The sequence below is a fragment of the Oncorhynchus kisutch genome, linkage group LG16 (genome assembly GCF_002021735.2).
Source record: "Oncorhynchus kisutch isolate 150728-3 linkage group LG16, Okis_V2, whole genome shotgun sequence".
Lineage (NCBI taxonomy): Eukaryota > Metazoa > Chordata > Actinopteri > Salmoniformes > Salmonidae > Oncorhynchus > Oncorhynchus kisutch.
In genome coordinates this window covers 16225878-16248777 of record NC_034189.2, presented here as the reverse complement: position 1 = coordinate 16248777, position 22900 = coordinate 16225878, and the positions used below count along the sequence as shown (strand labels likewise).

At 43.7% G+C, this 22900-nt stretch overlaps 2 protein-coding genes across 2 annotated transcripts in view; one reads left to right on the top strand and one right to left on the bottom strand.

The window, feature by feature from the left end:
• Nucleotides 1-15038: 15038 nt before the first annotated feature.
• Nucleotides 15039-19697, top strand: LOC109906393 (purine nucleoside phosphorylase-like). Its single transcript, XM_020504069.2, has 6 exons — nucleotides 15039-15346; nucleotides 17258-17427; nucleotides 17635-17738; nucleotides 18103-18278; nucleotides 18378-18568; nucleotides 18773-19697. Exons 1-6 carry the CDS (start codon nucleotides 15324-15326, stop codon nucleotides 18988-18990), a joined length of 882 nt encoding a protein of 293 aa, XP_020359658.1. The 5' UTR covers nucleotides 15039-15323; the 3' UTR covers nucleotides 18991-19697.
• A 212-nt stretch (nucleotides 19698-19909) lies between these two features.
• The window catches only part of LOC109906394 (calpain-1 catalytic subunit-like), a 69051-nt gene continuing 66060 nt past the window's right edge, over nucleotides 19910-22900 (bottom strand). The window contains exons 24-28 of the mRNA XM_031791856.1: nucleotides 22555-22619; nucleotides 22143-22211; nucleotides 21545-21972; nucleotides 21274-21332; nucleotides 19910-20957 (exon numbers count right to left, since the gene is read on the bottom strand). The gene's annotated coding sequence lies outside the window, so the exon portion shown is untranslated. The remainder of the gene's footprint in view (nucleotides 20958-21273; nucleotides 21333-21544; nucleotides 21973-22142; nucleotides 22212-22554; nucleotides 22620-22900) is intronic.

Sequence of the window (22900 nt, the reverse complement as noted above, 5' to 3'; positions counted from 1 at the left end):
AGACCAGACAGACACAGACAGAAAGAGACCAGACAGACACAGACAGAGAGACCAGACAGACACAGACAGAGAGAGAGAGACCAGACAGACACAGACAGAGAGAGAGAGACCAGACAGACACAGACAGAGAGACCAGACAGACACAGACAGAGCGAGAGAGACCAGACAGACACAGACAGAGAGAGACCAGACAGACACAGACAGAGAGAGACCAGAAAGAGAGACCAGACAGACACAGACAGAGAGAGACCAGACAGACACAGACAGAGAGAGACCAGACAGACACAGACAGAGAGAGAGAGACCAGACAGACACAGACAGAAAGAGACCAGACAGACACAGACAGAGAGACCAGACAGACACAGACAGAGAGAGAGAGACCAGACAGACACAGACAGAGAGAGAGAGACCAGACAGACACAGACAGAGAGACCAGACAGACACAGACAGAGCGAGAGAGACCAGACAGACACAGACAGAGAGAGACCAGACAGACACAGACAGAGAGAGACCAGAAAGAGAGACCAGACAGACACAGACAGAGAGAGAGAGACCAGACAGACACAGACAGAGAGAGAGAGAGACCAGACAGACACAGACAGAGAGAGACCAGACAGACACAGACAGAGAGAGAGACCAGACAGACACAGACAGAGAGAGAGACCAGACAGACACAGACAGAGAGAGACCAGACAGACACAGACAGAGAGAGACCAGACAGACACAGACAGAGAGAGAGAGACCAGACAGACACAGACAGAAAGAGACCAGACAGACACAGACAGAGAGACCAGACAGACACAGACAGAGAGAGACCAGACAGACACAGACAGAGAGAGACCAGACAGACACAGACAGAGAGAGACCAGACAGACACAGACAGAGAGACCAGACAGACACAGACAGAGACCAGACAGACACAGACAGAGAGACCAGACAGACACAGACAAAGAGAGAGAGACCAGACAGACACAGACAGAGAGAGACCAGACAGACACAGACAGAGAGAGACCAGACAGAGAGACCAGACAGACAAGCAAGCCATCAAGAAAGCAATCAGACAGAAAAGCAGACAGACAAGCAAGCAAGCAATCAGACAGACAGACAGACAGACACACGATGACAGTTGACCCATTGTGTTAGCTGTGATGTTGCCTAGCTCCTCTGAACAACAGTGTCCTGACAAGAGAGCACATGTTCTATGCCAGTCGAAATCACCCATCATTAGCTCATTGTTATGGATGTATCCAAATAAATGTCACTAGAAAACAGCTTTAACAAACGCAAATGCAGATACTTTGCTGTTAATAGTTGACCCGGGATGAGGTTTGTCCCATATATGAGATGTGTGTCGTCAGTAGTTCTATTCCTCTGCTGGATAATGGTGTGATGTGATCGTTAACGAAGCGAGAGGGAGAATTGGGCATATAATTAGTCTTCTCCAGCAGGTGGCGTTTTTAATTTGATTTCGCTCACCAAGAGAGGAATTTTTTATATGGAGGTCTTTGGGAGAGTGTCGAATTTGGATAACAACATTTTTTATGGTTTATTTACTACGTGTGGCATATTTGATACAATATAAGTTTCATAATGACTAGGTTGTTAAAAGTCTACTGATATAAGTAGGACACATGACATGGGGAGGCAGGGTAGCCTAGTGGTTAGAGCGTTGGACTAGTAACCGGAAGGTTGCTCAGTTCAAACCCCCGAGCTGACAAGGTACAAATCAGTCGTTCTGCTCAGAACAGGCAGTTAACCTACTGTTCCTAGGCCGTCTTTGAAAATAAGAATTTGTTCCTAACTGACTTGCCTGGTTAAATAAAGGTAAAGTAAATAAACATCTGAGCAACTTTGAGATAAAACACATTATTTTGGAGTTGTGCCTGGTCACCACTAGTTACTGCAGCCACAAAGCCACAAAGTCCTGCTATGTCTACAATGTATCTTCTAAACATGTGATATTAACCCTTAACCACGCTGCTAACCTTATGCCCAACCCTAACTTTGTGGCTGTGGTAACTAGTGGAAACCGTTGTGCCTTTTGTTCACACGCGTATTTCCCCTCTCATTGGCTAGAATGGTCCAACCTCTGACCTCCTCCCGACTGCCTTCCATTTCTGAAGACGTATTTTTATTGTTAGAGAGGCCAGTGGAGTATCTGGTCACTATAATGGATAATCTGTGACTACATCACCGGTTCATTGTAAAATTCTTGCTGTGTCTGTGTGTCTACTAGTATATTACCAGGCATTAAGCATCTAGGGATCTAAACGTCCTCTCACTGTCAACTGCGTTTATTTTCAGCAAACTTAACATGTGTAAATATTTGCATGAACATAACAAGATTCACCAAGAGACATAAAGTGAACAAGTTCCACAGACATGTGACTAACAGAAATTGAATAATGTGTCCCTGAACAAAGGGGGGGTCAAAATCAAAAGTAACAGTCAGTATCTGGTGTGGCTACCAGCTGCATTAAGTACTGCAGTGCATCTCTTCCTCATGGACAGCACCAGATTTGCCAGTTCTTGCTGTGACATTTTACCCTTTCTCATCCAACAAGGCACATGCCAACAGGTCCCAGTGTAACGCTCATTTCCTTGATGATAAATGCGAATCTGACCATCACTCCTGGTGAGACAAAACTGTGACTCTTCAGTGAAGAGCACTTTTTGCCAGTCCTGTCTGGTCCAGGTTTGTGCCCATAGGCGACGTTGTTGCCGGTGATGTCTGGTGAGGACCGGCCTTACAACAGGCCTACAAGCCCTCAGTCCAGCCTCTCTCAGCCTATTGCAGATAGTCTGAGCACTGATGGAGGGATTGTGTATTCCTGGTGTAACTCGGGCAGTTGTTGTTGCCATCCTGTACTTGTTCCGTAGGTGTGATGTTCGGATGTACCGATCCTGTGCAGGTGTTATTTACACGTGGTCTGCCACTGCGAGGATGATCAGCTGTCTGTCCTGTCTCCCTGTAGCGCTGTCTTAGGCGTCTCACAGTACGGACATTGCAATTTATTGCCCTGGCGACATCTGCAGTCCTCATGCCCCCTTGCAGCATGCCTAAGGCACGTTCACGCAGATGAGCAGGGACCCTGGGCATCTTTCTTTTGGAGTTTCCCCCGAGTCAATCAATCAATCAATCAAATGTATTTATAAAGCCCTTCTTACATCAGCTGATGTCACAAAGTGCTGTACAGAAACCCAGCCTAAAACCCCAAGCAGCAAGCAATGCAGATGTAGAAGCACGGTGGCTAGGAAAAACTCCCTAGAAAGGCCAGAACATAGGAAGAAACCTAGAGAGGAACCAGGCTATGAGGGGTGACCAGTCCTCATCTGGCTGTACCGGGTGGAGATTATAACAGAACATGGCCGAGATGTTCAAATGTTCATAGATGACCAGCAGGGTCAAATAATAATAATCACAGTGGTTGTCGGGGGTGCAACAGGTCAGCACCTCAGGAGTAAATGTCAGTCGGCTTTTCATAGCCGCTCATTCAGAGTATCTCTACCGCTCCTGCTGTCTCTAGAGAGTTGAAAACAGCAGGTCTGGGACAGGTAGCACTTCAGGTGAACAGGTCAGGGTTCCATAACCGCAGGCAGAAGAGTTGAAACTGGAGCAGCAGCATGACCAGGTGGACTGGGGACAGCAAGGCCAGGTAGTCCTGAGGCATGGTCCTAGGGCTCAGGTCCTGAGAGAGAGAGAGAGAGAGAGAGAGAGAGAGAGAGAGAGAGAGAGAGAGAGAGAGAGAGAGAGAGAGAGAGAGAGAGAGAGAGGAAGTCACAATCAGATGAGCTCCTGCATTTTTCAGCATTTTCTTTAAAAAAGATAGATTAGGAGTTAGATAAACTTTGATTTTTTGTCAGGAACACATACTGGATTCTACCCTCTACAACATAACCCCTACTTCAAATCAAAACTTAAAACCTACAACCTGATTTTGGACGGAATTACGGATTCACCTGGAAGGTTCACAACTACCAAGATTTGTTTCTCTATACAGCAAATTCTCTGGATAACAACAGAAACCTGAAAACACCATCCAACCTGGAACTGAGTGAGTAATGCTTAGTCTGAAACTATATATATATTTTTTCCAAAAGCCAAGAAGAAAAATACACAACATTACTTTATAAGGATTTCTATTTCTAATTCTAACATAATTCTGCCAAGCTTGATACAGCTTCAAATAGCACTGACGTGTCAAGTGAGAGGTGTCAAAGCTCATTAGCCCAACAATGGCAGGAGAGTCACACAGTCTACCCCAACCAAATGGAGAGGCCTTAGAAGCTCCCTCCCGCTGTTCAGAGGTAATTAAAATACAGTACCCTGTGCATGTAAAGAATGATAAGGGAAGAAAAGATTACAAAATGAAGCTCCTTATGGAAAATCAAGAGACACTTTTTGCTGACTATTACAAAAATGGGAACATCAGCAACCTTATCTTCCACACAAACCATCCCCTGGCATGGCACAGTGCTATATTAGCACACTACCCCTCTGTCACGAGAGGGGGGATTAACGAGGGGTGGAAACTCAGAATACTTGACAACGAGGACTCTGAGTTAAGTAATATAAATATCTATAAGTCCGGAACAGTGATGGTACAGCGTAACCACAAACAGTTTCAGCTGGACTTTCACCTAATCAAAGAATTAGCTCAGCAGGAGAAACTCTCCCTTGATAAAGATACCCCCACCCCGAGAGGATCAGACCAGACCTCTTCATTATGTAACCCCACAGATGAGCAACCCCCAGCGGAGGGTCAACCTCCCAGCACAGATTACCACTCCCTCATTGAAATGAAGGACAAATTCACCCAGCTGGAGATAAGGCAGGTGGAGCTGGAACAGCAGGTGATTACACTTCAGTCAGCACAGACCCAGACAACAGTCCAGCACAACAACAGCCCCTTAACCAGACCCAGAGAGCTGGAGGTGGACAGAGACATATCTGCACTTTGGACAGTGGTGAGACAAATACAACAGGAGAAAGAGGAGCAGAACAGAGCACTAGAGGAGAGTATCAGACTGCTGGTGGAGGAGAGGTTGAGGGGGATGGAGGAGAGGGTGAGGGGGATGGAGGAGAAGTTGAGGGGGACGGCGTGTGACAGAGAACAACCCACTAGAGAGGTGGCCACCCCCACAGAGAAGCCAGCAGAACAGCCCACCTCAGCACCCAACAAAAGTCTCGACACCACAGCAGAACAGTCCACACCAGACCCTGACCATAGAGTCGACATCACAGCACAACAGACAAATGAAGAACCCCAAGCCCAGAGGCTCTCACCCCCTCTGAGCACCCCCCCTGTCAGCCACCCTGATAGCCCTTCTGTCAACCCCCCCACACCCACTGAGGACAAACACAAGACACAGATTGTACTACTTATGGACTCAAATGGGAAATATATAGAAGAAAAAATACTTTTTCCCAAACACAGTGTGTCTAAACTCTGGTGTCCAAACACCCAGCGTGCCCTAGACCTTCTGTCTGAGGCCAAACTTGGGTCACCCAGCCACATAATAATACACACAGGCACAAACGACCTGAGAGCACAGCAGGAAAGAGTGGCCACAGCACTGAAGGGAGTGATTGAAAAGGCTTCTTCTTTCCCCAACGCACAAGTGGTTATCTCCACCCTGCTACCACGAAAAGACTTCCACCCCGCCACAATACAGCGGGTAAATGCAAGTATTTCCCGTGACTGTGCCTCAAAACCAAACGTTTTCCTGGCCCACCACTCCACCCTGGACTTGAACAGCCTCTATGACCAGGTCCACCTCTACAAGGCAGCAGTGCCCACCTTTGCCCGGACTTTAAAGGACATCGCTCTCAAACGTATCCCCAACACTCCACACAGGAGCAACAGATCAATAGACACCCCACCCAGACCAGCGAGACACCCTCCCAGATCTGCAGGACCTCCCCCTGGACCTACACATAGAGGACCCACGCCAAGAGGAATTACATCCAGACCACAGTACGCCCAGACACATCCACACCCCCACCCCAACCAATCAACACCCCCCCACGTCAACCATGCCCACACTCCATTTAGGCCCCCTCAGATCAGACCTATGCCACTCCTGCCCACCCCATGCACCCCACCCCCGCAAAGAGGGCCTCAACATGGAAGCCACACATACGCCCAGGTAGTGAGCGGGCAAACAGTCCCAACCCCCACTCTCACACTCGCCCAAGCCAATGGCATGTACCAGATGCTCAGCAGGCTCTGCTCACACTTACTTGCCTGAGGCTAAACCACGACCAACAACATTGGACACTCTATGGAACAAAAAGCCTTCACTATATTATCCTGGAATATCCAAGGCCTGAGGTCATCTGCCTTTGGCCTAAAGAGCAGAAACCCGGACTTCACCAAAGAAATCGGTAATACAGACATTGTCATCCTGCAAGAAACCTGGTATAGAGGAGATGGACCCACTGGTTGCCCTCTAGGTTACAGAGAGCTGGTAGTCCCATCCACCAAACTACCAGGTGTGAAACAGGGAAGGGACTCAGGGGGTATGCTAATTTGGTATAGAGCAGACCTAACTCACTCCATTAAATTAATCAAAACAGGAACATTCTACATTTGGCTAGAAATTCAAAAATAAATTATCCTAACAGAGAAAAATGTCCTCCTGTGTGCTACCTATATCCCCCTACTAGAATCCCCATATTTTAATGAAGACAGCTTCTCCATCCTGGAGGGGGAAATCAATCATTTCCAGGCCCAGGGACATGTACTAGTCTGTGGCGACCTAAATGCCAGAACCGGACAAGAACCTGACACCCTCAGCACACAGGGGGACAAACACCTGCCTGGAGGTGACAGCATTCCCTCCCCCATATGCCCCCCTAGGCACAACTATGACAACATAACCAACAAAAACGGGTCACAACTCCTGCAGCTGTCGCACGCTGGGTATGTACATAGTCAACGGTAGGCTTCGAGGGGACTCCTATGGTAGGTACACCTATAGCTCATCTCTTGGCAGTAGTACTGTAGACTACTTTATCACTGACCTCAACCCAGAGTCTCTCAGAGCGTTCACAGTCAGCCCACTGACACCCCTATCAGACCACAGCAAAATCACAGTCTACTTAAACAGAGCAATACTCAATCATGAGGCATCAAAGCCAAAGGAACTGAGTAACATTAAGAAATGCTATAGATGGAAGGAATGCAGTTTGGAAACCTACCAAAAAACAATTAGGCAACAACAAATTCAATCCCTCTTAGACAATTTCCTGGGTAAAACGTTCCACTGTAATAGTGAAGGTGTAAACTTGGCAGTAGAAAATCTTAACAGTATATTTGACCTCTCAGCTTCCCTATCAAATCTAAAAATCTCAAATAGAAAACCGAAGAAAATTAACAATAATGACAAATGGTTTGATGAAGAATGCAAAAATCTAAGAAAGAAATTGAGAAACCTGTCCAACCAAAAACATAGAGACCCGGAAAACCTGAGTCTACGCCTTCACTATGGTGAATCACTAAAACAATACAGAAATACACTACGGAAAAAGAAGGAACAGCATGTCAGAAATCAGCTCAATGCAATTGAAGAATCCATAGACTCTAACCACTTCTGGGAAAATTGGAAAACACTAAACAAACAACAACACGAAGAATTATCTATCCAAAATGGAGATGTATGGGTAAACCACTTCTCCAATCTTTTTGGCTCTATAACAAAGAATAAAGAGCAAAAACATATACATGATCAAACACAGATCTTAGAATCAACTATTAAAGACTACCAGAACCCACTGGATTCTCCAATTACATTGAAAGAGTTACAGGACAAAATAAAAACCCTCCAACCCAAAAAGGCCTGTGGTGTTGATGGTATCCTCAATGAAATGATCAAATATACAGACAACAAATTCCAATTGGCTATACTAAAACTCTTTAACATCATACTTAGCTCTGGCATCTTCCCCAATATTTGGAACCAAGGACTGATCACCCCAATCCACAAAAGTGGAGACAAATTTGACCCCAATAACTACCGTGGAATATGTGTCAACAGTAACCTTGGGAAAATCCTCTGCATTATTATTAACAGCAGACTCGTACATTTCCTCAATGAAAACAATGTACTGAGCAAATGTCAAATTGGCTTTTTACCAAATTACCGTACAACAGACCATGTATTCACCCTGCACACCCTAATTGACAATCAAACAAACCAAAACAAAGGCAAAGTCTTCTCATGCTTTGTTGATTTCAAAAAAGCCTTCGACTCAATCTGGCATGAGGGTCTGCTATACAAACTGATGGAAAGTGGTGTTGGGGGTAAAACATACGACATTATAAAATCCATGTACACAAACAACAAGTGTGCGGTTAAAATTGGCAAAAAACACACACATTTCTTCACACAGGGTCGTGGGGTTAGACAGGGATGCAGCTTAAGCCCCACCCTCTTCAACATATATATCAACGAATTGGCGAGGGCACTAGAAAAGTCTGCAGCACCCGGCCTCCCCCTGCTAGAATCCGAAGTCAAATGTCTGCTGTTTGCTGATGATCTGGTGCTTCTGTCACCAACCAAGGAGGGCCTACAGCAGCACCTAGATCTTATGCACAGATTCTGTCAGACCTGGGCCCTGACAGTAAATCTCAGTAAGACCAAAATAATGGTGTTCCAAAAAAGGTCCAGTCACCAGGACCACAAATACAAATTCCATCTAGACACTGTTGCCCTAGAGCACACAAAAAACTATACATACCTTGGCCTAAACATCAGCACCACAGGTAACTTCCACAAAGCTGTGAACGATCTGAGAGACAAGGCAAGAAGGGCATTCTATGCCATGAAAAGAAACATAAATTTCAACATACCAATTAGGATTTGGCTAAAAATACTTGAATCAGTCATAGAGCCCATTGCCCTTTATGGTTGTGAGGTCTGGGGTCCGCTCACCAACCAAGACTTCACAAAATGGGACAAACACCAAATTGAGACTCTGCACGCAGAATTCTGCAAAAATATCCTCCGTGTACAACGTAGAACACCAAATAATGCATGCAAACCTTCCATAACAAAGCCATCACCTACAGAGAGATGAACCTGGAGAAGAGTCCCCTAAGCAAGCTGGTTCACAAACACAAACACACACTACAGAGCCCCAGGACAGCAGCACAATTAGACCCAACCAAATCATGAGAAAACAAAAAGATAACTACTTAACACATTGGAAAGAATTAACAAAAAAACTGAGCAAACTAGAATGCTATTTGGCCCTACACAGAGAGTACACAGCGGCAGAATACCTGACCACTGTGACTGACCCAAAATTAAAGAAAGCCTTGACTATGTACAGACTCAGTGAGCATAGCCTTGCTATTGAGAAAGGCCGCCGTAGGCAGACATGGCTCTCAAGAGAAGACAGTGTCATGTCTTGTCATATTATGTCTTGTTCCTGTTCTTTCTCTTCACTCTGTCTCCCTCTGCTGGTCGTATTAGGCTACCTTCTCTTTCTCTCCTCCTCCAGCTGTTCCTCATCTCCTCTAACTACCTCGTTCACCCTTTTCCCACCTGTTCCCTTTTTCCCTCTGATTAGGTCTCTATTTCTCTCTCTGTTCCTGCTTCTTTCCTTGTCAGATTCTCGTTTGAGTTTCTCATGCCAGAACCAAACTATCGTCTTGTTTGCTTCACCCTTGTCCCATCCTGTTGGAATCTGCCTGTTCTTCTGATGCTACGTGTGATCAGGTACCTCTGTCCGCTACGACCCGCGCCTACCCAGAGAGACCAGCAGTCTGTCGCCGCAACCCAGCTATTCTCCTCTGCTGCTAAGAAGGGGACTCTTTAGTAAATATCAGAAGGACTTTCTGTTTCATTTGTCGCCCTCTCTGAGGGTTTTCTATTTTGCCATTTTCTACATCTGAAGAGGATCTATGTCTTCCCTGTGTTTTTACATTAAAGGACTCTGTTTTTGTTAAATCGCTTTTGGGTCCTCACTCAAGGGCACAACAGACAGGCTATGTGCTCACTGCCCACAAAATGAGGTGGAAACTGAGCTGCACTTCCTAACCTCCTGCCCAATGTATGACCATATTAGAGAGACATATTTCCCTCAGATTACACAGATCCACAAAGAATTCGAAAACAAATCCAATTTTGAAAAACTCCCATATCTACTGGGTGAAATTCCACAGTGTGCCATCACAGCAGCAAGATTTGTGACCTGTTGCCACGAGATTTGTGACCTGTTGCCATTGGGCAACCAGTGAAGAACAAACACCATTGTAAATACAACCCATATTTATGCTTATTTATTTTATCTTGTGTCCTTTAGCCATTTGTACATTGTTAGAACACTGTATATATATAATATGACATTTGTAATGTCTTTACTGTTTTGAAACTTCTGTATGTGTAATGTTTACTGTTAATTTTTGTTTTTCACTTTATATATTCACTTTGTATGTTGTCTACCTCACTTGCTTTGGCAATGTTAACACATGTTTCCCATGCCAATAAAGCCCTTGAATTGAGAGAGAGAGAGAGAGAGAGAGTTTTCATAACTGTGACCTTAATTGCCTACCGTCTGTAAGCTGTTAGTGTCTTACGACTGTTCCACAATGTGCTTGTTAATTAATTGTTTATGGTTCATTGAACAAGCCTGGGAAACAGTGTTTAAACCCTTTACAATGAAGATCTGTGAAGTTATTTAGATTTTTACAAATTATCTTTGAAAGACAGGGTCCTGAAAAAGGGACGTTTCTTTTTTTGCTGAGTTTATGTACCTGTAGTAGAAAGGTAGGAAAACATATTATATAGTTTGTGCATGCTCAGGCGATAATATCACACTACAACCACATTCACTAGTTTCTGTTTCTCCCTTATGTTGGTGGGGCATATTATTCTGTTTTAATATTACTCCTGAATAACTATGATAAATATAATAGGTTTTAATGTTACTCCTGAATCACTATGATAAATATAATAGGTTTTAATGTTACTCCTGAATCACTATAATAAATATAATAGGTTTTAATGTTACTCCTGATTCGCTATGATAAATAGAATAGGTGTTAATGTTACTCCTGAATCACTATGATTAATAGAATAGGTTTTAATGTTACTCCTGAATCACTATGATAAATATAATAGTTTTTGTTGAGTATATTTTTAACAACTTCAGATTTACTTTGAACTCCAATGTGTAGGAATACTGTTGAAATTAGTTATGGACACTGATATGGTGGAGTAGCAGGAAGATCAGAATGCCCTGAACCAAGAGGTTGTGAGTTCAAATCCCAGGTAAAGACATGTTACTCAATAAATACAAGTAATAATGTGTGTCAAATATGTAAGTTGGAAACACTGTGACCTTCTGGGGACATCCTAACAAATTTTTGTGTGCAAGGCATCAAAAAAAGTATCCTCACGTGAAATGTTCCCCAACAACATGGTTTCACATGATTTGAAATAAAATGGTACATATGCAAAACATGTTATCTTGAAATCATGTGTTTTTTCCCTTAAAGGCTCATCTATGACCCACCTCCCCCTGCCCGCAAAAAAAACAAAACACACACACACACACACACACACACACGTACATAGACAAACAAACATGCACGGGGGCACACACACACCACTGCCGTCAGCTGGTCAGGTAGTCATCTAAATATTGTGCTGTTTTTTTCCATCTGAGATGTGATGCAACAAGGGAAGAGAATAGGACCACGGTGACAGGTGCTTTAGAAGGCTCCAGAACATTTCTATTGATCTGTATTGGCCTGTGAACACAGGTGAACAGGCAACTAGTTGTTTTGACTGGGACTGTACAAAAATATTGAGCAACCTCCTTGAAGCTTGCCACTAACTTTTTAATGCCAAATCATACAAAAAGAGAGACCAAATACATTATATATATATATACATTTTTGGATTATCATCGTGATCACATGTTGTATTCAGTCAAAGGCCTATTGAGGCCTAGGTAGGTAGGCTTTGTGTAACAGTGTTGGTTTAAAGATAGGCTTTAGTTGAGAGGCTTGGTTGAAGACTTTGTGCCAATTAGTGTACATGTATAATGTACATGTATAATAATCAAGTCATGTGATAATACACCAGTAATACAACAGTAATAGTTCTAATAACAGTCAAGAATAAAGAGAATCTCATGACCTATTGAACTTTAACAGTCTATCTGTAACCTGGCACTGAGCATTACTGACAGTGTTGTATCACCTAGTAGGTCATTGTCCTCCTTCATGTTGACTATAGTGGAGCCAGGAACAGTTGTGTCATACGATTGAAATAAACACCAGGAGGAATGTTTCAGTTGTAACTCACAAGATAACCTTCCTACCCGTCTAGTGATAACCCAGCTCCATATCAAAGGGTGTAAAGTGGGTTTATAGTCTATAGGCCTAGAAGGGAAGTTAGAATCTTACTATATGACACACTATCTCACCAAGAGTGCTTATCTCACAATTACAGTGTGTCAAGTAACACTTTATATTGCCTTATATTACTGTATGTACAAGGTGGTAGCCTACACTACAAACAGGGGGAAGAGGGAAGTGGCATCCATCACACATGGATCATTTCACATGTTTTGGAGTTGATTTCCTATATTTGGAAGTACTTGTAGATCCTAAGATTTAAAGAGTGTTGAGCTACTTCTCTCTGCCTTTGCTCATTTCTGGTATTGTATTTATTATGGATCCCCATTAGCTGTTGCCAAGGCAGCAGCTACTCTTCCTGGGGTCTGCAAAATTAAGGCAGTTATACAATTTAAAAAAAAAACATTACAATACAATCATTACAGAAGTCACAACACACTAAGTGTGTGCCCTCAGGCCCACACAACACTACCACATATCTACAATGCAGAAATCCTTGTGTGTGTGTGTGTGTGTATAGTGCGTATGTCATTTGTGTGTGTGTGTGTGTGTGTGTGTGTGTGTGTGTGTGTGTGTGTGTGTGTGTGTGTGTGTGTGTGTGTGTGTGTGTGTGTGTGTGTGTGTGTGTGTGTGTGTGTGTGTATGCATGTGTCTGTGCCTATGTTTGTGTTGCTTCACAGTCCCCACTGTTCCATAAAGTGTATTTGTACCTGCTTTTTAAATCTGATTCTACTGCTGCATCAGTTACCTGATGTGGAATAGAGTTCCATGTAGTCATGGCTCTATGTAGTGCTGTGTGCCTCCCATAGTCTGTTCTGGACATGGGGACTGTGAAGAGACCTCTGGTGGCATGTCTTGTGGGGTATGCATGGGTGTACAAGCTGTGTGCTAGTATTTTAAACAGACACCTCGTTACATTCAGTTTGTCAACACCTTTTACAAAAACAAGTAATGATGAAGACAATCTCTCTTCCACTTTGAGCCATGAGAGATTGACATGAATATCATTAATATTAGCTCTCCGTGTACTTTTAAGGGCCAGCCGTGCTGCCCTGTTCTGAGCCAACTGCAATTTTCCCAAGTCCCTCTTTGTGGCACCTGACCACACAACTGAACAGTAGTCCAGGTGTGACAAAACCAGGGCCTGTAGGACCTGCCTTGTTGATAGTGTTGTTAAGAAGGCAGAGCAGCGCTTTATTGTGGACAGACTTCTCCCCATCTTAGCTACTGTTGTATCAATATGTTTTGACCATGACAGTTTACAGTCCAGCATTACTCCAAGCAGTTTAGTCACCTCAACCTGCTCAATTTCCACATGATCCATTATGAGATGTAGGTTTAGGGATTAGTGAATGATTTGTCCCAAATACAATGCTTTTAGTTTTGGAAATATTTAGTACTAACTTATTCCTTGCTACCCATTCCGAAACTAACTGCAACTCGTTGTTAAGTGTTGCAGTCATTTCAGTTGCTGTAGTAGCTGACGTGTACAGTGTTGAGTCATCCTCATACATAGACACATAGGCTTTACTCAAAGCCAGGGGCATGTCGTTAGTAAAGATTGAAAAAAGCAACGGTCCTAATCAGCTGCCCTGGGGAATTCCTGCTTCTACCTGGATTATGTTGGAGAGGCTTCCATTATAGAACACCCTCTGTGTTCTGTTAGACAAGTAGCTCTTTATCCACATTATAACAGGGTGTGTAAAGCCATAGCACATACGTTTTTCCAGCTGCAGACTATGATCGATAATGTCAAAAGCTGCACTGAAGTCACACAAATGACTGGTGATTGGCTGAGAGAAATTGATGATAAAATGATTGTGGGGGCTGTCTTGTTAAAAGTGCTGTGCTTGCTGAAAGTGTGTTGTCAGTTTGTTTGCTGTGAAATAGCATTGTATCCGGTCAAACATAATTTTGGTAAAGTTCAGGTTGCAATATTTTTGCTCATATGTTCTCTGAGCCAATCGGTGCCTAACCCAAATAATGCAATACTAATCGGTGGCGTGTGATGAGACAAGTAAATGGAGTCACATGTGAGTCATGATATTCAAAACAAAGCTCGATTCCTGTCCAGGCTGCTGAGTCACTTCCTTATGGGTCTGTGCTTTCCTGGATCCTTGTAACCTCCCTACCCCATTGAAGTTGAAATGTAAAGTGGTTAAGGTAAGGGTTAAGGTTAGGGTAAGAGTAGCCGGGTTAAGGTTAGGGTTTAGGTTATGGACGTCCCAAGGATTCTGGATAGCACTAACCCTTCCTTATGGGAATCCCCATCATCATATCTAAAAATCTATGAAACGGCTGAAAAATAAACTAGATGTTAAGATAAAAAATGTTACTGTCCCTTTTGTGAATGATCAACAGCAGACTATTCATTTGACACATTCCATAGCCTATAGGCATTAGCTTAGGCTACACCCCTTGGTTTCCAAATATTTATTTGAACATTCTGACGTGCCGACCATTCTGAAGGGGTATGTCAGGGTTTGGGTGAGAATAAATGAACTCAAACAGACATGGAACATATTTCTATCAGACACCGTGCATTCCTCCTGTCCAGAATTGCGTAGTTTTAACGTGTGCGGTATGGTCCAATCCAAACGTCCGGATGTATTTGCGTCACACGGGAGGAGGGGTAACAGAGAAGGGCTCGGGCTATAATTGCACAGATGCATTTGCAAAGCTGACCAGATACAAGAGCATCTACTTTAAAACTGTTAGCTAGAAGACTACTATACAGCTCAACGGTTTTCAAATGAATGATTTGACCATTTAGATCATCTAACATTATTTAAAATAACACTTTAATTTATTTATTTGAAGTGTTTGTTTTTTTAAGGATTTTTATCCGCTTGAGGTTTTGCCGCCAGTCAAGTCTATCTGCTGCTGTTACATTGAGCCAATTGATACGTCGCTGCTTTTGAGAGGATTCCAGTCGCAGTACTTTTCAGAATGTTTCCAGAGTCAAGTACCGGGTGAGTAGCCTAGGTTATTATTTCATTCATTCCATTCATGTTCTAGACGCGCTCTTTACTTCTTGTTCCGCGGGCAAGTGCGTAGGGGGACATTGCATCATTCTATCGTTGTATTTTACCTGCCAGTACTTACCCGCTACTTTTATTCACACGTGGTGCTACTGTAGGACTAGTATCGCTTATGGTCAAGTGTGCACGTGGGCTATATAGTAGTGTTTATTTTTAGATGAGACCCCCGAAATGGGTTTGTGTAGCTCTGGCGATTCAGCGTTAACGTTACATGCGGGGGGGGGGGGTAAATTTGGTCTTTTCATCGAGATTATACGATAGACTTTCAATCATATTTCGAATATAAAAAAAAAATATGCTCAGGTTCAGACATTTTTCGAAGGCTAGATATTAAAGCAGAATAGCTTTAACTGTACGGTCTACGTATAGCCTACGTCACGGTGCATGTTGGCTGCCGGTGTTGTGCAGAAAATCTCCCTTCTGACAGACCCCCCCCCCCCCCCCTTCTTAATTTCCTTAATTTTGTGTCTAGAGTGGCGGCACTGGGCGCCCTCGGGGGCGGGGGGTTCTCCCAGGGCGCCATACAAGCTAGAACCGCAACATACACATGAAACAAATAGCCAAACCGAAAACTGCAGACAAAAATGCTTTCTGCTACTAAGATCAGTGAAATGTAGGCTAAACTGACAACGGAGTGAAAAGCAGAAATCTCAACTAGCAAGCAAGTCGCAGCATTGAAGACCGCGAAGGGGTGGGGGGATTCTGGCAGGGGGAGATTTTCGGCACAACACCTGACAGGATTTTGTATGGGCTACAAAATGAAGTGGGTTTTTAGGGAGTCCTGTCGCGTTCTTGAATGGGATAGGGGAAGCGAGGTACGCGCGGGTTACATCATTACTGAAAAGGAATAACCAGATGTGCTGCTGTTTTTAAAAACTCAAATTATTGAGAAAAATCGAAATAGTCATTTATTATATTTGAACATAATATTTGATTAAATCATTTCGCTATTATATACTGAACCGAAATATTTATAAATCCTCATCAAATGTAATTCACACTTCCTATCCTGAAGGCATATTTCAACATTTGCGTTATTCAGATTTGGTTTCTCAAATTTGCCCAATTTCTGTTTATGTGACAAACAATTGTAGTGTAGAGGACCATTGTACCGTCTAAACTGCTGTGAAATATATTTTCCAAAACCAAAAATATTGTTATTTCAGCTTTTTGAAGCCGATGTATAAAACCGAAAGTAAAAGATAATGCACATTTCAATGAGAACGACAGATTTATAACACACATTTCTGTGTATTTGGTTGGGTCAACCCAAAAAGGTATGTATTATCGCGTTAATGAACTATTTAGCCCCATAAAGGGGCGGCAAGTAGCCTAGTGGTTAGAGCTTTGGGCCAGTAACTGAAAGGTTGCTGTATTGAATCCCTGAGCTGACCATGTATAAATCAGTCATTCTGCCCCTGAACAGGCAGTTAACCCACTGTTCCTAGGCTGTCATTCAAAATAAGAATTTGTTCTTAACTGACGTGCCTAGTTAAATAAAAAACAAGAGGTGGACTCAGACTGAGGCAGCGTGACTCTGAATGACTGTGTGTGTGTGCGCACATGCACGTGTTTCAATGGAAGAGTCCACACACGGGAAGCACACCCTTATTAACACAGTTTTAGATTACTGCTAGGAAAACATCTGTTTAATCAGCACACACACACTTCAACTTCCCATAGACACTCTGACACACCCCAGGGCATATCAGCTATGTGTGATAGCATCGACCATCACATCTGTTATTTTAGAAAGTAATAGTATAAGTAGGTATTTTAGAAAGTAATAGTATAAGTAGGTATTTTATTCTGATTTACAGTATATCTCCCTCTGTGTTTCAGGATCAGCTATGAGGACTGCAAGGGCACAGCAGACTGGCTGTTGGCCCAGACCTCCGTTCGCCCCCTGGTGGGCATTGTGTGTGGTTCAGGAATGGGAGGACTGGCTGACATGCTTAAAGACCAGGTGGCCTTCAACTACAAGGACATCCCCAACTTCCCCCAGAGCACAGGTGTAATATTATGCCTGTCAACTTGTGTTCTTGTGTGGTGAATCGGCATTGCAGATGTGTAGGTCCAAGATTATCTTGGTCGTGTCTAAGGAAAACCAGGAAAAACCTATGTTATAGCCTATGGAAAAACACATGGTTCCATAAGATGTTTTCTGATTGGTTGCTGTGTGTTGTCGGTGCATTCTAATCGGTGGTTGTGTGTTACAGTGGATGGACATGCTGGTCGCCTGGTATTCGGGATGCTGAAGGGAAGGCCATGTGTGTGCATGCAGGGTCGCTTCCACCTCTACGAGGGATACGCCATCCAGAAGGTACGTCTATCATGTCTGTTTACTACCTAGTGACTGGCAGGCAGACATCCGCTGCTCTTTCGATTACTTCACATGATATGTGGAGAAGATATCATCTTTATTTTTCCTTTATCAGGGGCAATTTGCTTTACAACACAGGTTGAATACAGGTCACATATGACCACGTTGTGTTTTTTACACTCCTGTGTGTCATGTATGAATGGTTTTACTGCAAAAAAATGATTCAATGTTAGTTATAGATGTTTTGAGAATACAAACTTAGCATATAAAATCAGGAATCCTGCAATATAGTATTCATGTATTAGCTGTACATTGTGATGTGTTCTACCGTTTGTGATGAATTGGCCATGTGTTTGTGTTCTAGATCACCCTGCCCATGCGTATCTTCAGCTTGCTGGGTGTTGAGACAGTAATCCTGACCAACGCTGCTGGCGGTCTCAACCAGGACTTCAAGGTGGGAGACATCATGATCATGAAAGACCACATCAACATGCCTGGGTTCGCTGGCAACAACCCATTGTCTGGACCTAATGACGGCAGGTAGGCTTGGCAAGCTTGTGTGACAGAGAGAATTTTGTTGAACTTGTTTGCACGTGCAATAGTTGTGGCATTGAGGTGTAACCCTCCTCTCTCTCCCAGGTTCGGCGTGCGGTTCCCCTGTATGTCTGATGCGTACGACAGAGAGCTGCAGCAGCTGGCTGTGGATGTGGGACAGGAGCTAGGCTACGGTGACTTCCTGCGTGAAGGTGTGTACTGTGTCCTGGGCGGGCCCTCGTTCGAGACCATTGCAGAGTGTCGCATGCTGCACAAACTGGGAGCTGACGCTGTCGGTACGTCTCATCTCTCCCTGCCTCCCTCCATCCCTCCCTCCCTGCAATAGTTTAATCAACACCTTTACAATGCATTGGAAATATTGAACTCAAATTCTTCTCTTATATTGAGTCAAAATTTAATTGATGCAGCTCTTTCTCTCTCCCTCTCTCGCTCTCTCTCTCTCTCTCTCCCTCTCTCCCTCTCCCCCCCCCCTCCCTCAGGCATGAGTACAGTTCATGAGGTGATTGTAGCGCGTCACTGCGGCATGCGAGTGTTCGCCCTGTCCCTGATCACCAACAAGGCTGTGATGGACTACGACAGTGAGGAGAAGGCCAACCACAAGGAAGTCCTGGAGACAGGCCAGCACCGCTCCATCCAGCTGCAGAAACTGGTCTCTACCATGGTCACTCGCATGGAGTACAACAACACCAATGCCTAAATGAACAAATGGAACCAACCACCAATCTTATAGAAATATATTTCATACAGTGGGCATCCCCATTCAAGTCAGTGGGTAGCTGATGGGTTGGCTGGTGGCCATTTTCAGTGTACCAATAAAGGGTGCAGTCAAATTGCCGTGATCTGAGGGGCTATTTCCCTTCTAGGAATTATATTTCTATTGTGAAACTGGCCCTGAATCAGTAGAAACCGACCGCCTTGAAGCTATGAAACCCAATGACCTGCGTTTGACTTTAAAGTGCCTGATCTGAGAGCTGTGTGGAACAGCCACTTACTGGCTGACGCCTCACCCTGTTGAGTCCCTCTCACTTTTTAAAACATTCTTCCTATTTTTTTAAGCGAGTGTACATTCCTGCCGTGAGCAGCTCTACGGGCGGATTCTATTTTAGTTATTGTTGCTATTATTATTGTCTATTAGAAGATGGTGTCAATTTAATATTGATCTGCAGATGTAAATGTCTCGATTTAACGTAACAATGAGAACTCGGTGAATCTGCTGTACATGTCTTAATGTGTGTATCCTGTCTAGATTTAACGTAACAGTGAGAACTCGGTGAATCTGCTGTACATGTCTTAATGTGTGTATCCTGTCTATAGATGTACATTAGCCATCGTGAAGTATTTATTTCTGCTCTTGTCCTTTTTTAAAATATGAATGTGGCTACTAAAGTTAATTTATTCATGTGATCAAGTCTTCTGTTTTAATTGGGAGCAATTGGCCAATTTATTGGTCGATGACACTCCTGTGCAAAATGTTGTCCAGAAAAGATTGAGGAAGTAACTTGAGAATAATTCTCGGGTTGATATTAACAATGGGACTCATTCCATGAGTCTGATATTCATTTTAGAACAGATTTTTAGCCTCGCTCAACTCCAATTATGACATATCCACATTAATATAATTGTGTACAGAAAGTTTTTTATTAAAGTTTTGAAAAGATAGATATAGAGAAGTTAGATCATTCCATGATAGATGGCATAACAAGTCCAGAGTGTACATGGTAAACAACAGTCGCGTGATTGCGTAATGCATTTAAGACATTTTGGCATTCATCTACACAGGAAATGTCAGCTATAGTGTAATGGTAATGAGTGTCATACTGCTTCTGCTCTCTTCAATATCAGTCTATTTGGCAAGATGGGGAAATGTCTCAATCTATACTTTCAAAGGTTTGTTTATTTCGCTTTCCGCCAAGAAACGTGCATTTTTCTCTACCTTCATAGAGGTTATATAGCTCCCCTACATCAATACATCTGACACTACATGTATCAGCTTCAGGCCTGCTATTCCAATCAAATCAGTCATCCCTTAGAACCAACATCTCAAATACAAAAATAACAATCAACTGATTTATGTTCCCCTTGAACACTGAAAAATGAGCTAAAATAAAGGCATATCCTTGAGGTCTCTAAGGATATCAGAGTATGCAGCATTACAATATTATTGTTTTTCCATTGAAGTATCGATATATCTGACTATGATAACTGTCATGCGGGTGATTCGATCCTCTAAGGATGATCAAGTACTTCTGAAAAACAACAGCGCTTTGCCTCCTCTCTGCAGAGGAAATCATTTGACCCAGCAAGCTCCATTAAAAACACCACACCCTTCACCGACAAACACTGGCTAATGAAAGGAAGCCCCATGTTGAAAATATGACACAAGGCATCAATGAAATTTCCTATCCAATAGGAATCAGTATAAAAATCTCCCACCAACTTTTATGTTGCCGCCCCCTCTGTTTCTAAGGTAACAGGCAAGGCTCTAGCACACGATGACCCGCATACTAAATGTAAACATTCCAAGAGTTTTTCAACTCCATGGACCTCTGCAGCGTGGAGAGGAGGGTCCAGGGAAAGGCACTTCTGAAAGGACATTAGTACAGCCTGGTGCAGTAACATCAGAGGGTCAGTCCATCTCTAGGCAAACATGGTCAGGCTGATCCACTGCAGAGAGAAGGTGGAGAGGGAAAGGAGGTAAACAATCTGACCACTGCAAAAATAAATCCCAACTTCCCTCCACTCTACAGAGGGGATAGAAAAACATCTCTCCCTTTTCCTGTCAGTGGAAGCTGCTGAGGGGAGGACGGCTCATAATAATGGCTGGAATGGAGTCAATGGAATGGTTTCACACGTGGTTTCTATTGGTTGATACCATTCCATTGACTCCATTCAAGCCATTGCTATGAGCCGTCCTCCCCATAGCAGCCTCCACTGGTTCCTGTAAACAGATGAGATTGATAGAAATGTGAGATCTTCAGACCTGGAAGAAGTTGAGTTGTATGACTCCATCAGCATCTGTGTCCAACGTCTTGAAGGTCTCTGTAAAGTAGTGGAGAGAGAATTGTAAGAAATCGCTATCCTGTTTTCAAGCGCTCATAAATGTACAGTACGTCATATAATCATGCAAATACACATTATTCTCAACAGTCAAGACTATGACAAGTATTGTTTGATGGCCAATTTGAAGTGAGTTTATTAATACAAGGACTTAAATGGGGAAAAAGGTATGGAAATATGACAAAATGACTCACTGAACATGGTCTCCAGCCTAACCAGGCAGGTAACAAAGTTGTCAAAGTCAACTGCCAGGTCGGCCTCAGTGTAACGCAGTATGATCAGCTGGAACAGGTGGTTTGTCAGCTTGAACCCTGGGGAAATAACACACAGACCAAAGGTGGGAACCATTTCAAAGCTAGATATGCTTTCATAAAGTTCCCGTGGGTCAGACTGCAGGTGTCCGGTGTAGTCAGGTGTCCGGTGTAGTCAGGTGTCCGGTGTAGTCAGGTGTCCTGGTTTGTATGATTGAATACAAAGAGAGATGATTCACTACAAAGGAAGTGGGTCGTGGTTTAAGGAAAGGAGGGACTGGGCTGTACTTACCTGCTGCCTCCAGAGCCATCCTCATCTCATAGGAACTCATGGTGCCTGACTTGTCTAGATCAAACTGACGGAATATAGTCTGGAGAGAGAAGAGAGAGGGGAGAGGAAGACAAAGATAAAGAAACTAGTGGAATGGCTCTACCAAGACTAGACAAGGAACACCAACAAGGAACTCATGAAGAGAGAGAAGGCTCAGCTTCACAGAATGACTCAGGTGAATAGCAGAACAGATGTTTAAACTAATCTCACCAGATATCGTTTGATCTTCTCCCACAGCACATGGAACTCTGTCAATCCCAGTTTACCACTACCATCAGTCTGAAGGACACGGTCAAGGAACCTTGTTTAGAGAGTCAGACGGACGGACGGACGGACGGACGGACGGACGGACGGACGGACGGACGGACGGACGGACGGACGGACGGACGGACGGACGGACGGACGGACGGACGGACGGACGGACGGACGGACGGACGGACGGACGGACGGACGGACGGACGGACGGACGGACGGACGGACGGACGGACGGACGGACGGACGGACGGACGGACGGACGACGGACGGACGGACAGACAGACAGACAGACAGACAGACAGACAGACAGACAGACAGACAGACAGGACTAATACTGTATAAAAATGCATCAATACACCAAGGATACGTCCATCAGGTTGATCATAGTCCGACAGGAATCTGGTCCAAATCCATCTGTTTTCAGATCTTTGTCTGTATCGGAGAGCGAGAGAGAGAGAGGGAAAGAGAGAGGAAGAGAGAGGAAGAGAGAGATAGGGGAAGATGGAGAAAGAACGAGAGAAGTGGAAAAACACGTTTTGCATTTTCGAACTGTACCTGTAATATCCAAATCCAAATATTTCCATATTTTCACTGTAAAGTTTCTGCCTGGAAGGACCAACAGTTTAGGTCTCTGCTGAAGGCATGTGGCTGGGTTTTAGTCACACATACAGATACAGAGTAGAATACTGTGTACTTATTCTATTCCTGTGGAC